Source organism: Etheostoma spectabile, chromosome 17 (assembly GCF_008692095.1).
Source record: "Etheostoma spectabile isolate EspeVRDwgs_2016 chromosome 17, UIUC_Espe_1.0, whole genome shotgun sequence".
NCBI classification, from domain to species: Eukaryota; Metazoa; Chordata; class Actinopteri; order Perciformes; family Percidae; genus Etheostoma; species Etheostoma spectabile.
The window spans coordinates 3,571,867-3,589,014 of record NC_045749.1 but is presented as its reverse complement, the minus strand read 5'-3'; the positions used below and the strand labels follow the sequence as shown (position 1 = coordinate 3,589,014).

Sequence of the window (17,148 nt, the reverse complement as noted above, 5' to 3'; positions counted from 1 at the left end):
CACACTCAGAACAAGTGACTCTGCGTTGACATGCATTCTTCACACCAACCGATTCTCAGGTGGGGGGTTTTGTTGGTTACATCATTTGGATGGTGTGAGTTAACGTTAACTTACAGCAATGCAGGGCGGTTGCAGCCAGTGGACATTTCTGTTTAACAGTTAGGTCATTGAGTACTAAACCTTATCAACTAACCAAAAAATGTGCATTATATTAAGGTAATCACATTCCATAGGGTGATTTCACCCATTTATTGCATATTCTCATCAAAAGATGAGCTAGGCTACTTTATGGGCTAATGCTCAACAGGCAAGAATGTGTTGCAACAGGACATCTGAATTTAACAGATCAAGACAGGGTTTTTTGTGAAAAGGGTTATCTCTGTCAACCCATGTTGAGCTTATTAAATTGCTCTAATGTTTAACATCCTATATAGAGCACACAATGTGTTCACCAGGAAAACAAAAGTAGTCTAAATGCAAATATAACTAGGGGGAGAAAGGCTTATTATTTTCTTCTAGCTTTGTGCTTTTATGTTTTGTTACACATGTTATGAGGACAAACGGCAAATATAACAGAATGAATGAATGAATGAATGAATGAATGAATGAATGAATGAAGCTCATAATAAAACCCCTATATCCAGTTGTGCCAGTGGAGCCTGTAGACCTGTACGCCAGACTCAGGAAAAGAGTCTTTGAAGACCGAGATACAGTCCCATGTCATTACAAGCTACAACAGGCACCTCATTGCAGCAGTATACACCAATATAAGACCTGGAACAACACCACCAAAGACCCTGACCAAAGACTCAGAGGATCAGCTGGGGGGGGGGGAACAGAAGCACCAACATCGGTGTTCCTGGGCCACATGACCAGCACAACAATAAGGTATCCCAGCTCCGGTAGACCGGCATGTCAGCCGCATGACCGACACGTCTCCTCCAAACGGGTCGTGTAGCCCAGCTCCCAGCTGAAGGAAGGTCAGCCGGGCCCGGGCCCGAAGGGCAAAAAATTCCCTTCAAGGACAATATCAAGGCCAGTCTGAAGACACATCACATGTAGCACCATGGGAGCACTTCGCACTGGACAGGCGCTGTGGAACTGTGCCGTGCCGTGGAGACCAAGCGACAGATAGAAGAGAGGGAGAGAGAGAGAGCTAAAAGGCTCAGTCACTTACCATGGATGTGGATCATGGCCGCTGCAGACATCTGAAGACCGATCCAACACAGAGGACAGCGTCTAGGCCTACTCGCTTCGAGTGACCGCCGATGATGATGAGAGGAGAGGTTTTTATTTTATAGCCTAAGACCTGAAATCTCACAGCAACATTCACGCTTTAGTGTGAGGGGATGAAAGTCATCGTTTCCCTATTCAAATATGTTTCTTAAAAGCATAGACTATTAAAAAAAATCAATATAGACCTATATTAACCCCTATCACTGCGCGCGATCCTGTAAATAAATAGGCTTAATGTGAAAATAATTCAATGTTAATTCGTAGGTCAAAAAATCCCAAAATACGGTGTAATTTTCCTCCTTAGGCTTGCTCCTGTGTAGCCTATTACATAGTAAAATAGTTGTTTATTGTAAGTAAACGAATCTATCTTGTCTAAGCTTTAACACATCTTGTGCATTAAAACGCGATGGTTAATGTAACATTCAGTGAACGTGCAGGTCAAAACGTTGGTGCGCTGAAAGGTGGACACGCAAACTAAGGAGAGCAAAGGAAGACACGGACAGAAACATGAAAGAATCACGTTTGCAGACGGGATTGCACGTGAATGACTGAGAGGTTTACCTTAGGCGGATGAAAGGCCGAGCAGCAGCGAATGCAGCCCAACTTCATGTGCGTCGGCGTGGACATTTGTCCAAAAGCAGGTGTCTCCTTGTTCTGACAGACACACACTGACTGCCAAGTGCAATAAATGCTTTTACCACCCAAAGTAAATTGTCTTTGAAGCATGTGCCGTCCACTCGAAATGTTCAATCAATAAAGAGAAACGGACAGCAAATGGTGGGATGCGGCCCTTTCATCCTCACTGGAAAGACTTTAGTCCTATAGATGTGGATAATTTAGGCAATATCAATGCCGCTATTACATCAAACCACGGATTTTAAAATCATACCATTTAAGTACCACAATCGAGATTTTTAAAAACTGAGATTAGAGGTTATTTGAAGGCTCACATGCTTTTTTTTTAAAATAACATAAAGTAGGCTAGTCTAAAAGTCTTGGCTGCTCTGTTGTTCAAAATCACTTAAAGATCTATTCACGTCCATTCTTTCATTAACAACCTTTCTGAAAGAGTATGTGGTTGGTGTTCACTAACTTTGCAAAATCCATTACACACACAAACACACTTAGTGTGTATCTGGGTGTGTGCTTTGTGACAGTGAGGGTGACTAGTGAGCACAAAAAAACAAGTCCCCACTTTTCATTTTCATCCAGAACGTTTAATTCATACGGGTTAATGAGACGGAAATACATCCGCATCAAGATTACTCATCATCAGTCTTCAGTTATAATACATTAGCTTAACGTGTGTGTGTGTGTGGTGTGGTGTGTGTGTGTGTGTGTGTGTGTGTGTGTGTGTGTGTGTGTGTGTGTGTGTGTGTGTGTGTAAATTAGGGGGGTTAAAAAGAGAGAGCGTTTTATTAGGCCTATAACTCTTGAGACTCCAGAGGAAGCTGTAAGCATTAAAGCTGAAGGCCAAATCTCTGCACACTGCAGCCTAATCTGAAACAGCTCAGCTGGGAGCTGAGAAAATGCTGCTGAATATCAGAGAGAGAGATTCCAGGCTTCTCCTCACAACATTTCTACAATGCATATGATAACTGGACAATATGTCTCGAGCTGAGCCCTAGTTTGTATTGGCATGTAACATTCAGCAGGCCAGATTTATTTAGTAGAAAAAGTCACTTAAATGAAAATTATAAAAAAAAATTATCTTCTTGTCAATGTATGTCTGAGATTCTGAGTCATTTATAGGTGGTGTAGGGTCTCAAAACGAAGCCATCAGGGCCTCATGATGTATCATTTGGTTAGTTGAAATTATTGCAGATATTTTAGAAGTAATTGTATTCAAATTTAAAAAGGCTACATGGTCGCATGCCTTTTGACCAGAGTATTTAATTTAAGATGTTGTATCATCACAAAAAAAAAATCTATTATCTGTCACGCTGATCAGCTCACAGTGGATGCTGCGTTGCATGACGAAGGCCAACGTCAAATAATAAAATGTGTGCGACATCTAGTGGCGGAAATGGGCCTTACATTGAGAGTCCGTGCCGTAAAAAAGCATGATGCTGTGTAGGCTACTTAAGATGTGCAAGGGATCCTTTTTGATGACTGCCTTTGTAATATTCCACGTTTTTGTCATGGCTGACTCTATTATTTGTAATAAAATGTGTAAATCTTATGTTTTTTTTTTTTAATGAGATGCAATGTGTGGCCTATTTGTTAGGCTAATTGATGTTTGGCTTTTCATGATTTACTTTAAATATTTATTATTTGAAAATGTAGCCTATATATTCAATAATTTTTTTACTTAGTTGCTGGATAGTGTGTGTGTGTTGTGGGTGTGTGTGTGTGTGTGTGGGTGTGTGGTGTGTGTGTGTGTGTGTTGGTGTGTGTTGTGTGTGTGTGTGTGTGTGTGTGTGTGTGTGTGTGTGTGTGTGTTTTGTGTGGTGTGTGTGTGGTGTGTGTGGTGTGTGTGTGTGTGTGTGTGTGTGTGAGTGTGAGTGAGAGTGAGTGAGAGTGAGTGAGAGAGTGGGTGAGAGGAGAGAGAGAGGAGAGAGAGAGAGAGAGAGAGAGAGAGAGAGAGAAGAGAGAGAAGAGTGAATGTGTGTGTGTGTGTGTGTGTGTGTGGTGTGTGTGGTGTGGTGTGTGTGTGTGTGTGTGTGTGGCCCCAGTATTTTGTAATGGTGACATTTTCTTTCCAATTTTTGGACATTCCAATCTACTACTATTCTACTTGGCTATTAAACAACACTGGTTTAATCAATTAGTGGATTTAATTGAACAATACTGTATGTCAAGTTGTTTCTAAATGAAGTCCTTCTCTTAGTCTAAACGCTTAAATACAATGCAAAAAACTCAATCAATGACTTAACCAAAGGACCCATGGATGTATAATAAAACGAAAAGACCAGAAAAAACTACAACGAAAAGGACTGTGGGAAACAAGTCAACCTCTACTCCCGGGTGACGTCATCCATGTGTTACGTTCGTTACGTTTTCACGTCGCGTCAATATACGCTTGGCAGTTGAGATGTCAGGGAACAGCGAAATGTCTTTTTCTAGTTTCTGTAACTTGACCTACGCTAGCTAAACTACCGCTTAACAGCAACACTTAAACACCACCTAATGTAAGTACTTATTTAAATTAAAGGCTTGATGAACCACCTCAAAGACATTGTGTTGCTGGTAACGGTGCTAGTCTGTTATTGTTGCAATAGATAGCTAACGTGAGGTCTAGCTAGCAATTAACATAGCTAGCTGCTAACAAAGCTAACCTAGCTAGCTAACGTTAAGTTACACTTTAGGGACATTTTTGTTTAACTCACACAAAGGTTTTGTCAAGTTCCAGCTAACGTTAACGGTCTCTCAGTCTGGTTTAGTGGTGGTTATATAACGTTCCTGTTGCTTGCTAGCAGCGGTGTGAAATATCTAATGTTATTGTTTCGATGGAGCATCTAACATGAATTTATGTTCAATTAGCTTACGGTTTAATTGTCTTTTGTGAAAGTGTAATGCACTATTTGCCTGCTAAAGCTAACGTTATACGTTTTAAATGGGAAGTGTTTAAAGAATAAATAACAGTTAACGTTGTAACATTAGGCGACATTAATATGTCTGGTGACCACCCTGGGACTACTAACTAACCCCAAGTCTTTTTACCATCTTAGTTTAGAAAGATGAGGAAAGGAGAGCTCTGCATTTTTTAGTTCAAGTAATTTACTTAAAATGATGCCATTGCAAATCAACAAAGCCAATTATCTCATTGAACATTAAAGCTTTGGAAGCCACACTAATGCTATTTAATTGTAAGTGCATGATGTCTAGTATGTAACGTTCTGCTATTGTCTCTCTCTCTCTCTCTCTCTCTCTCTCTCTCTCTCTCTCTCTCTCTCTCTCTCTCTGCTTATTGGTAAACTCGTATAATGAAAAACACTGCACATGTTTTATTTTCATGCTGATATGCCTGTTGTGATAAAACAGCCACATGTGGACCTTGTCATATCTAACTATGCAAACATCGTTTGTATTGGTCATGCAGAAAAAAGAGACTGTCAGGCTTAGCTACATTACAAAATATGTTTTTCAGTATGAATTACATCTTTGTTGTTGCCTATTATTTAAGTTATATAAATAGCCACAAGCAAATAATTCAGTAAATCCACAACAATGAATAAATCCACAACAACAGTGGCAACCTTTGTCTCCAGTTTTTATATCGGCAGCCTTCTAAATCCTGTTGTCATAGCCCGGCTTAAACATGGTATTTAACTTCAGGAGCACACATTGTGTGTCTGTAACTGCCAGGATTATGTGCTAACAGAAACTTTCTGCTCCATAGTGAACCAAAGGAATCAAAGAGAAGACTACAGTGATTTGCAGATATGGGGGGCCTAATATCCCGATGGAGGGTAAGGGAATGAGAGAAAAGGAAGAGTTAACAGGTCTTGAAGCTACATTAGTGTACGATGAACAGTTAAGGCACAGCGCCATCTCATGTCAAGTCTGTTTAATATCTGTTGTCTAGTGTCAAGAGTTAAAGGAACATTTTTGATTGAAGTGATTAGAGCTAAATAACTAAACATCTAAATGAGTTGTTGTTTTTTAAATTATTTTTTGTTAAGCTTCAGTTTACTAAACATATTTTTCACTGCTTATTTTTGTTTTGGTTTACTATAATAACGCTGGTTAGGTGACGACACACTGAACCCTGCACCCAAGCCAGATGAAAATAAATGAGTATACTATTTTTAGACGTACTAGAGAAGTCAAGGGAACTGAGTGTGAGCTAGAGAGACAGCAGAAGAGAGTGAGGAATAGAAAGTGCAACCCATGGTTTTTGAAAGCATACATTTTCAGAAAGAGAGGAGGAAGTATGTATACAGAGGGATATACATATGTACAGATGTAGAGAATTGTGAAATTTACACTCAGCCGAGATATGTCCAGGTGAACCAGGAGCTGACCCCTTGATAAGTCACAAATCTGTTTACAGCAACAGGATTGTTTATTGACAAAGGGCTCAGTTCTGAATATGTTGGCTGTGAGCAACACTCAGATCCCAGTGTTAATTTGTCTGATCAACTGGATTTTCTTATCTTTCCAGAAAAAGCCAACCACAATTGAGCTCCTGGAGATCCATGAAAAGGTACTGACTAAATAAACTTTAAAAAAAACGTTTTAATTGCACTCACACAATGCTTGTAGCACAAAAATGCATGCCATCTCTTTCTCAGTGTCCCTGTATATGTATATATGAGTGCAGTCAAATGAAACATGCATGCCCTGCATTTTAGTTATTCATAATGAATATGTACAGTACAATCAACTGTGGCCTGTATCAAAAAAGGGATTATTGAATTATGGGATGAACACACTAAACATGGGGCAGGAATTACACGTTTTACATAACATAGTTATCCAGTTTATGTCATCAATTCTGATTCTTAAAAAACTTTTATTGAAGACGGCATGTGGCACCTACTTGTATCAACCTGAAATGGTAATTCATATTTTAGCATGCCAAATGAAATCTGAGAACAAATAGAACATAACATGAAGTTAATGATATGGATTTCCTGCAAATTCACAGTTGTTGAACTCTAGACGTTACATCTGATTATTTGAGATTCTTTGGACTGTTTAAATAACATATAACCTCCATTTTTTCCTTTTGAAGGAGATTAAAGAGCTGGAGGAGTTCAGAACAAAAAACCAACGTTTACAAAAGGTAGAGACGGCAAAACATCCAAGATGTGCTGTGAAATTCTTGAATTGCACTTTCTTTTCTCTCATTGATGTGTTTGGGTGTATCTGTCTGCAGCTGTGGGTTGGCCGGTTGCTTCTCTACTCGTCAGTCCTATATCTGTTGACCTCTCTGGTCGTGTACTGTCTCTACCTACCTGAACAATGGCTGCCGAGACTAGCCATGACTCTGCCTTTCTTCATATACCCCGTGCTGTGAGTGCTCATGTTGTTTTACAATATCCTTGTCATTTTTAATCTGGTACAAAGAACCTTAGATGTGTCATCTTCAAATATTTTAATACCCTGTTGGATGCATGTTTTCTTTAATGTATTTGATAAACGGTACAGCGTGCAAAGGGTTTTCATGTTGGTTGACAAGTTTGAGTCTGCAGATTATATTAAGAAAAACAACATCTCTCTACTGGTTTCTCTTTTTCTTCCTCGTCATCAGGGTTTGGCTCATCAGAAAGTTGTTGATCTTTCTCTTTTACAAACGCACTGAGAGAAACAGTAAGTTGTCCATCAGTCCCCCTCTATCCATTTGTCCATCCAGCTAACACACAACATACCTGTTCAGGCTTTTGTTGATTATAGGATGTACCAAATTACACTTTGACTGTGCATTCCTTCAGAATTTGTATTACCTCCATTTCCCCATCGTGGACTCGAACTCACCACACTGTAATTATTGTCATACTTATCTCTCATGCATAATAAACTGTCCTGCTGTCTCATACATGAAATAGTAACATATGAAACTGCTTTGATTTTATAGACTGCCCAATAAAGGCAAACATCGATGTCGAGTTCTAAACATCAGAAATCAATCACTGTGGTAATTTAAACTGCACACCAAAAAAAAAAAAAATATAGCTTGATAATGTAAAAAAAAAAGCAAACTCATTAGCTTAATAATATGCGGAGTACACACCACTTCCAAATATGTTTGACATGATATATTTTATTGGATAATGATCTAAAGTGAAGTCACTAAAGTTTTTGTGCTTGCTTCTTTTTTTAGATGATAAACTGGAAGATTTAAAGGCCTCCAAAAAAAAGATTGTAAGTGTCCAGATTACATTTCATTTATGTGTCTTTTACTGACTTGTTTAAAGAGTTTGGATGTAATGGGGGGAGGGAGAATGTCTTGGAAATGCAAAACTTTGTATTCCAATATGCAAACTACTATTTTTTGACGACTCGTCAAACAAGAATTGCTGCTCATTAATTTCATCTGCCTCCTAATGTTATATTTTCAGTTTCTTTTATTAATGGCTAATTTCAACTTAGAAAACATCTACTTCTTGTTCTAGTTTTTGTATGTTGTGACCCTTCTCAACATTTTGGGTTTTCTACTTTGAGATTAATCATTCTAGCCAAGTTGTTTTTTCATCAGGGCTCCTTTTGTGTTTTAGTCAGTGTGTATGTTAAAATGAATGTTTTCCTTGCGTGTGTTTTCAGCTGGAGGAAGTGATGGAAACAGAGACGTACAAAAACGCCAAACTCATCCTGGAACGCTTTGATCCTGAAGCTAAAAGGAAAGCTGTGAGTACTGTTGTCTTTTTTTGTTGTTGTTGCTTTATCTCTGTGCTTGTTTACTTTCTATCTTTTATTGTATCTTTGTTTTGTTTGACTTTTGTTGGTATTGTTTGCTTTTATGTTTTAGGAGCTGGAGTCGACTCCGGTGCGTCCTCAGATGACTCCCAGGCCAGGACAAGGTATAACACGCATCATTGTGCAATAGAAAGATAAAGCATCACGTTAACAGTTTGTTGAGTGGTGTTGATGACAAGCTACAAAAAGTGATTCCTTCCCACTAGAATATAATCATTAAAGGATAGACACAGATGCAAATTCTTACATCTGTAAAAGACCAAATTCTTTGATTAATTCCTCTCCTCTTTGCAGAGATTCGACAGAGAGGGGTGGCAATGAGACCCATGCCGATGATGGGCACCCCTGCTGGAATGGCAATGACTCCTTTACCTGGAGCAGGGCCCCGATATGGACCAGGAGGCACACCTGTAGGTAAGGGGGCTTACAGAGATACTTAAGATTAAGTATGATGACACAGTTTGGAAGTGCACCGTCTTTGATGCCCAGCACATCACCGTGAGTAGACAGTGAGAGCTTGTCAGCTGCATTCTTTCACCAAGGAATAATAGAAAACAATACTGTCTATGCAGATTTTCATGGGCGTAGTACTAACCCTATGGCAACAGGAACAAAAAGCAAGCCCAGTTGCCTTTGAATTTGTTTTTGTTTTTTAGACATGTCAGTGTCTTTATCCCATGTTGCTGTGCCAACAGAATTTGTCCCTCTCTCAGCTCCAGGAGGACCGCCGGAGAGATCTGCTCTGTCTGCCTCTGCCCTCCAGGGCGCGGTACCCAGGACCCCCTGCTCTCCAATACCAGGAGTAGGTAGGTTGTAAAGCCTTTGAATGCATCTTGGCAAAAATGCTTCTGTGTGCATGAAAAAAATCTAAGTTTAGGTTTTCTAAGACCAAAGTACTTAATTCTGGCACCACTTCTGCACATTGTATTGAGGCTGAACACAGCAAAAGTATGTGAACTGAACTGTAAAACCATGAATCTATGAATGCAAATAATATTTCAGAATTTTTAGAAAGAGCAATGTATTATTTTCTCTATGTGTTTTAATTTCCATTTGTCTGGACTATTTTTTTAAGGCATGCACCCACCAGGTCCCCCATTAGCAAGACCCATTCTGCCCAAAGACAGGGGAGCCGTGGACCGAGTCATTGAATACCTTGTTGGGGATGGACCACAGAACAGGTAACAAGCCCTTTGTCAGATGTAAAACCCCTTGTGGAAGTAACCTGTAACTTACTCACATTCTCTTTTAGCAGTCTGTAGATTCCCCACAAGGGAGTGGTGTTGAGTCATTGTTTGACCATCTCTACCCATATCAACCTGCACTCTAAAGGATTGGGAAGTAATGGCAGTAGTAGTTTAATCCTGTAGTTGAAGACCCATTGATGCCGCCTCCTACTGGCAAAGTTAATATTAGCTGCACCAGAAACTGTAAGAATGAAAAATGCTGCAGTTGTAACCAGAGTACAAAATTAGCACCACCCACCAGCCAAATGTTGGTTAAATGTGCAAGTAGCTGGTATCTTTGCTTCACTCTTTTTTGTTGAGTGGATGATACAATTTTAACATTTACCAGCCATTTGCAGGTGGACTGTTCATTTTGCACCCCAGGTTGCCTCATTGCCAGCATTGTGTTATAATTTCAGGAGCATTTATTGTCCTTATGAAAAGTCCTTTGGGAAACCAGTCATCACTGACTGATGTAGACAAGGCCGATTAATGGAAATAAAATTGTACTACTAATTAACTGCTGGAATACTCTGAACATCAAAAATGTATTATATCAAACTCTTCCCCCTCCCTCTGTCCCTCCTTCATTCCTATAGATACGCTTTGATCTGCCAACAGTGTTTTTCTCATAATGGCATGGCTCTGAAAGAAGAATTTGAATATCTAGGTAAGAACAGAAACACATCACTGCATTTAAGACAAGACACAATGTAAATCGATTTTTTTAGGATCATAAACTCCAGAAAGTTATTATAATACAATCTGGAATTATGGAATCTTAATACATGGGTTTTGCCATTATTATAAAATTATACAATTGTTTGCTTTCCCCCTCATTCTTTCTATCTCTACCCCCCTCAGCGTTCCGTTGTGCGTATTGCTACTTCCTGAATCCAGCCAGGAAGACACGTCCTCAGGCTCCCAGGCTCCCAGAGTTCAGCTACGAGAGGAGGCTGCGTGCAGAATCACGTTCCCCTGGACCAACGCCGCGTTCTGGGACAGACACAGAGGAGAGTGCACCCCCTTCTGGAGGTACCAAAGAACACAGACAGGCAGCAAGCAAGACAATACAAGACAAGGTCTCCTCAGGTCTGAATTGAGAAAACAGAGAAAGGGGGTTGTGTTGAGAGCAATGCTGATGATAGCAAGTCCTAATTAGAATCTGTCCTGCTTCATACTCACTGGAAGAGCAGTTAAACATTGTTTGACTGAATAAACATCTGAATCTGAGACAAGAAGGTAATTGGTTCAGACTTGAGACATTAAGACATTGTCAATGTCTTGTTACAGTGTGCTACTTCTGAGAGGACACACACACACACACGCAATCTCAAACTTACACCGTTGTGTGCAACGTTATTGTTACTTACTCCATGTCCTAACCACCTGTGATAAATGCTTCTTAGAACATTGCTCTAGTTGACCTTTTCATTAGTTTGTGTTTGATTTTTTTTCCCAACATTAATGATGTCAACTTTTACCTTTTATCATTGATAGTAAGGAGTCAGCAGAAGTGAGTGACCACCACCTTCAAATATCGCCATCCTCTTTGCTACAAAATTATAATTTTACAATTGAGAAATGCAACTGGCATGAAATAATCTTAGTATCCTTATTCATTTATTCCAGATGAAATCAGTTTAAAAATTGAGTCCTGACATGGTTCTTTCTCGGTGCAGACAACTATTTTTTTTTCTTCTGATGGTGGTGCAAACCAGAAAGAATTATTTTTAGCTTGCTCTCTTTTGAACTACTATACAAGGGCATACCATTTAAAGAGTGGATGTGCTTACCTAAATGCTAGTTAGTAAAACCTTTTACAAATTGATACTGTGCGTGCGGCGGTAATAAGGCAAACAGAACAGTTTAACAGAGAAAATAGACGTTCCTCAGCACATTTCCTTTGTCACACCTGTGATCACACTTACAGTGTTGCGTTATAGTGGCCAGTGGGTTTGACAGTGTGATCTTGCCCCTAGCCAAGGCTCCGGCTCCGCGGAATTTGGTCCACAGTTTCCGGATCCAGCAGAGTCCAAAGAGTCCTCAGAACATACCTCTGCAGAGTCCAGGTTCCCCTCTTCTCCCTGCACTGTCTGACCTGGCTTAATTAAAACTGATTACCCCAGAATGGACCAACCTTTTCTTCGCTGTAGAATCCATAACATTGTAGAACGCAGGCCCAATGCTACTTCTAATCACACTAAAGCAACAATGGGTTTAAGCAGTTACTGGATGTCTTTACCAGACCTGGGTCCAACCATGTCTCCAAATATATTCCATCCTATTCAGAGAATTAAAATTCATCTGGAAAGTTTAGAAAATCACAGAAACTGAATAACTGACTTAATATTGTCTGAATTGTCCTAATTCATTCTTAACATTTGTTTAGAAAATGCTAAACAAATCCTTAAATAAAAAATACACTTGTTTGACCCAGATCTGGTCTTCACTGAGTGCACAATATATTAAGATGGATTTTCTAATTGGTCACCAAAGAGCAGGGCTGTATTACCTGTCTTCTCCTGGAATATTAATCCTGCCCAATATAATTATATTATTAGCACACTTTACATTACATATATTTATTTACGATACATTGAGAAGTAATGATTTCTAATAATATAATCATATGATCTTCTTTAACATATGGGTATCTGCAGCACCATAGCCTCTGCTATTGGTTTTGATGATTAAAAGGGTGCTCTTTGTGTTGAACAGACATTTTACAGTTTTAATTATCCTCTTGTAAGCTGTGTTGTTGGATGGGAGAAGGGAGATTTTAAGGGATGTTAGTTAAGCCTCTTACAATCTTTTCTTTTCCTAACTCTTGTTTAACTTATGTTCACCCTAACAAAGGGAATGGTGCTAATTTTCTTTGATTCATCAATGATTATTCCTGACAACCAATCATTTGTTGCATTGCAAACTATTCACATTATCCCTCTCTCTCACCCTTACATATTGTTCTATGTGTTCATATACTGGTTATGTACACGTCTTACTTGCATATCTTCTCTTCAGATGAGAAAGAGTTGGTAGAAGATGATGGACCCACTACAGAAGTAGAGAGTGAGAGCCAGTCAGTGGAGCAGCAGCAGCAGCAGCAGCAGCAGGAGGAGGAGGAAGAAGATGGGGTTCAGAAGGAGGAAGAGGTGGAATCAGAGCAGAGTCACAGCGCCCCCTGTGAGACAGAGTCCCAGCCATCGTAGTTACAGTGAGTCCAGAAGAGGGCCGGGGCTGTCGGATCATTCGGTCCTAACTAAAGGTGTTGGTATTGGCCATGATAGACAGGTGCCATTTTGAAACAATATAAGTGAACAAGGATTGTCACCAACAATAGTTTAACAATATTGTTTTCCTTGCAACCAAAAACTACATCAAGCACCATTTTATTTGACTAAGACAAACCACATGAAGGAGATTATGTAGGCGATGTAGTAAATGGTGTGTATTTTTAATGAAAACTATTATCTTTGGTCATACTGCATTATGTTGATCATATGTAATAATACAATTGTCCAACTTTATTGCCTAAAATGATGCCAACATATCATGGCCTTTTGAGTTTGATTGACTGCGAGTGTGTCAGGTTGATGATGGTAGTATAAATCTTAAGGCTTGTTCTCGATAGAGCAGTTGGCTGCTGATAGGCTGTGTCTGTATGTGGTGACTGACATAGTTAACTTTTCAGTATTCTATCATTTACCCTATACGGTTCTTTTAGGCATGATTTGTTAATGAAAAGTTGTGATTTTAGATAGAATTGCTGGTTCACAAATGGTTTGTCTTTAGGCGCAGCAGAAACCTAAAACTGCTTAAGTCCTAATTCCTTCACTGACCCCGACCCCACGCAGTGTCTGGGGTGCCTGTATAATTCGCTAAATGTCACTGTTTATGACAGTATGTTATCTATAGTTTTGTTGATTAGTGAGAAAACATGAAATCAAACAAAGTGCATCTTAAGACAAACCTGTTGTGAATCAGGACATCAACTGTGTTAACAGTATGATAAGTTTCAAGGTCCTGCTGTAGCTTTCTTCATCTCTTACATTTCATCCCCCAAACAAGCTCCAAAACATTTTGTTTGGATACATTTGCAAAACCCACATTTTACCAAACACTGACACATTTTGTCCTGCTGAATCTTTAAGTTTTATTTTAGAATGTTTGAGCAGCTTGTCCCCGACAAGAGGTATACCCAGAAAACACCGCTAATGTTTTCCTCATTAGCTGCATTCACATCTGCAAGAAAATGGATGGCACTAACCAGAGAATGCAGCTGCTGCAAGTCAATACATTGACTGTTGTTGACCATTCATGCCCTTTGTTTCTCCTTTGTTTGTGACAAAGTTGCATGCAATCTAACTTTTTTATAGGCCACCCTGTGTCAGCAACTAATTATGTTAAATGTCCCACTTATTACTGGAGTTACCAAGAACAATGTGTGCAGCACTCAATAACTGAACTCAGATCAGCCATCAGTGGTGCAGGAGAAAATGTGTGTTTTGAAATAAGGCGCATGTTTGTAGACTATTTTGAATGTGAGGAAAAACAATATAACCCTGCTGCTTTGTTCGTTCTCCCAAGATAGAAACAGCTGGACACATCAGGTCTAAATTTCCTAACCTAGATTGTATTGTAGTAGGAGATAAGTAAACTTCTACAATTTATTTTAGTTGTTGGGGTTTATGAAGGTCTTTGTTTGTAGTAGGGAGTTGCAATGCAGGAGATCATGGGGATAACCACGCAGAAAGGGCCTGCCCATACTGGGGACCGAACCCAGTACTCATCAGTGCCTACTTGCTGAGAAGCAGCAGTGCTAACCACTGAGCCGCCACGTTGATGAGTTGAACTAAAATGAAACAGATTCAACATTTGGAAAGTGAAACAATTTAACAGACTGGAGCTAAAACTGCCAATTTATCTCTATCTGGTTATTGCCAATCAAAGTTCCCAATAGGAATATAATTTGCCAAATTCACTGTTTTATCTGTATTTCGAGACTTGATTTGCACTGAGTTTCTCTTTGTATTTATTTGGTTGTATTTATGTACAAGTATGGCTGCACTGTTTAGTTTTAATCATTTCGAGACGTAGTCTTTAATTGCGTTGGTACTGAAACAACCACTTAAAAGTATTGCCCTGGTTTGCGTTCTGTAGCATTTGTTGAAATGTTTTTGTGTTTTTTTTTTTTTTTTTTGCTTACTTTCATTTTAAGTGTTTTAAAAGTTCACTCCCAGTAGGCACTCATAGTGCGTGCCTTGGTTGCTACAGTTCTTTTCACCAGTTTACAGTGTAATCTGTCCTACGTCTAGCTACTATAGCAACATACAAAGGAGGAGGTTCATGGTTCATTTGACCTGCACCTCATGTTTTTGACAATAACTTCTCAGTTTGTTATGAAATGGAACCATAAGTAATAGTGTCTATGCAAATGTAAATATGTGGTATCACCTATGTTGTACAGGTCTGGTCCTAGAAACACACACAGGCTATGTGGGCAAAGTATTCTTGAGGGGTACACAGACGACACAATATATTCTATTTAATGGGTCTTAAGTTTTTGATTTTCACACTAATTCTGTGTGTGTTTCTAGTTAGTTGTTGACCTCCTCAAAACCTTGCAACACCCCCGAATCATTTGGCAGAAGTTGGCTTTAAAGGTTTGGGCTAGACTTCTGAGTCTGTACATGGCAGCAAACGAGCTATTAGATAAATCTTGGTTGAAAACTGAAGAGGGATCTTGTAATGAATTGCCCGACTCCACAGCTTGACATGATTTTCGATTGACTTGTGGTTAGCCGAATGGTTCCAGTGTTAACAAGCTCTTAAATCCCACTTAATACCTGCTGGTGGTGAAAATGTGGTAAAAAATTCAAATTATGAAGCTGTCACTTATAATTAATATTTAAAACATGTCTTGACTTGTGTAAAAACTGTTTGTACTTTGGTTTTTCTCTGCTAGATTTATCAGTTACCTTTCTGCCAACGCTCGTTGTCATTAAGTAGGCGCATGGCACGCCTAATAAAAGTTTTTCAACAACAAACATAAGAGTTGTTGTGGTTACTTACATGCTGTCCATGTCCGCTTCACAGATTATTATAGTTTTGCTGCTGCAGGGCCAGATATCACGAGTTGGTGAGAAATTAGTTTTTGTGATTTAAGGGAGCTTTTTTAAGGGCTTGGTCTAAGCTCGTGCCCACATGCTGTCCACAAAACACATTTATAACTCGTGTGCCATCCCTTTTAAGTTGTATCCAAATCAGACATAGTGTATTTTCCCAGGAGAAAAAAAGTTAGTTTGTCAAGGAAATGCGACCTACAAAGTGCACAATCCATTTGGATTTTTGGCCTGCTATGAAGGATAAGTAATAGCTCACTTACATACAATACATTATGGTAGAACAATAAATTAAGATTAAAACGGTAAAAAGTAAATACTGTATTTTTATGTTTTCACTCAAATTCACATCTACATAACTGCAAATTAAAAAAAAAAAAAAGACCCGCACAATATGACAGAACAACTTTATTGTATAATTAAACCAAACTAAATGGAAGTTCTTTTATCATATGGAGTCACAGCTGCAAAATAAATCAAGTTGCCTTCAGCTGGTTGCTGGTAACACAGGCAGCAACGCTGCAGCTGTGATGTTGCGTTACAATCTTCCTTAGCTATGTCACCGTTTATTTAATTTGCTATGGCACAATTAAAGCTGCACATAACACACTTCTTATCAGCATAAATCCCATGATCCTGTAAGGAGTTAAATTTATTTGACCTTATTTATTTAAACAATCATTTCACTGTATGGTAACTTGAAGCTTTAGTGCGTAACTTTTTGATATTAATGAACGTCCATTACATTGAAGCCGTTGCTACAAAGCTAATTAATACTGTCAGCTTCACACAACTCTCTCTGGATTTCTCAGTATGGCTGTGTTCAGAAGATTTTTTGTTGTGACTTTCTGGCGCAGAAACTCAAGTGATAACATGTTTTTTTTAATCCTCCGTGTCCTCCTTGGCTACTAGCAACTGCATGTAGGATGGGTGGGGGCACTTGTTGTCATTGCTTAGAATTCCTCATGGGGGCGACAGAAACTACGCACTATAGCTTCAATAAAACTTTATAGACTCCAGTAACTCTACCTACAACGGGTCTGCTGTTTCAGATTTTCACTGAAAAATAGTTTTTCTTTAACGAGGCAGAGCAGTTCAAACAATTTTCAACCATAATCCTTCATTGTGGTTGAAAATCATTTATCAAAACGATACTAAAAACTAATGAGCTCTTAACAAACTGTTCAACAGAGTAAAGA

General features: G+C 39.1%; 1 protein-coding gene across 5 annotated transcripts; it reads left to right on the top strand.

Moving 5' to 3' along the window:
- The first annotated feature begins 4,017 nt into the window (after nucleotides 1–4,017).
- lnpk (lunapark, ER junction formation factor) lies at nucleotides 4,018–15,874 on the top strand. Of its 5 annotated transcripts, none has more exons than XM_032541278.1 (16): nucleotides 4,018–4,277; nucleotides 5,579–5,648; nucleotides 6,344–6,385; nucleotides 6,917–6,967; nucleotides 7,061–7,197; nucleotides 7,436–7,494; nucleotides 8,006–8,046; nucleotides 8,446–8,529; nucleotides 8,651–8,702; nucleotides 8,893–9,012; nucleotides 9,312–9,404; nucleotides 9,674–9,779; nucleotides 10,424–10,494; nucleotides 10,689–10,859; nucleotides 11,807–11,896; nucleotides 12,849–15,874. In XM_032541278.1, the coding sequence occupies exons 2-16, from the start codon at nucleotides 5,622–5,624 to the stop codon at nucleotides 13,034–13,036; spliced, it is 1,332 nt and encodes a 443-aa protein (XP_032397169.1). In that variant the 5' UTR covers nucleotides 4,018–4,277; nucleotides 5,579–5,621; the 3' UTR covers nucleotides 13,037–15,874. The 5 variants fall into 5 exon arrangements, with proteins under 5 accessions (XP_032397169.1, XP_032397168.1, XP_032397172.1 ...); XM_032541277.1 differs by having other exon boundaries at nucleotides 4,019–4,367; XM_032541279.1 differs by lacking the exon at nucleotides 4,018–4,277 and adding an exon at nucleotides 4,348–4,367 and having other exon boundaries at nucleotides 5,561–5,648.
- The last annotated feature ends 1,274 nt before the right edge of the window (nucleotides 15,875–17,148 follow it).

Excerpts from the sequence above, each read along its gene's own strand:
- lnpk (XM_032541278.1), top strand. The coding sequence starts at position 5,622 with ATGGGGGGCCTAATATCCCGATGGAGG. Across the intron at positions 8,047-8,445 it reads AGGCCTCCAAAAAAAAGATT|CTGGAGGAAGTGATGGAAAC; the intron begins GTAAGTGTCCAG and ends GTGTGTTTTCAG. Across the intron at positions 11,897-12,848 it reads CATACCTCTGCAGAGTCCAG|ATGAGAAAGAGTTGGTAGAA; the intron begins GTTCCCCTCTTC and ends TCTTCTCTTCAG.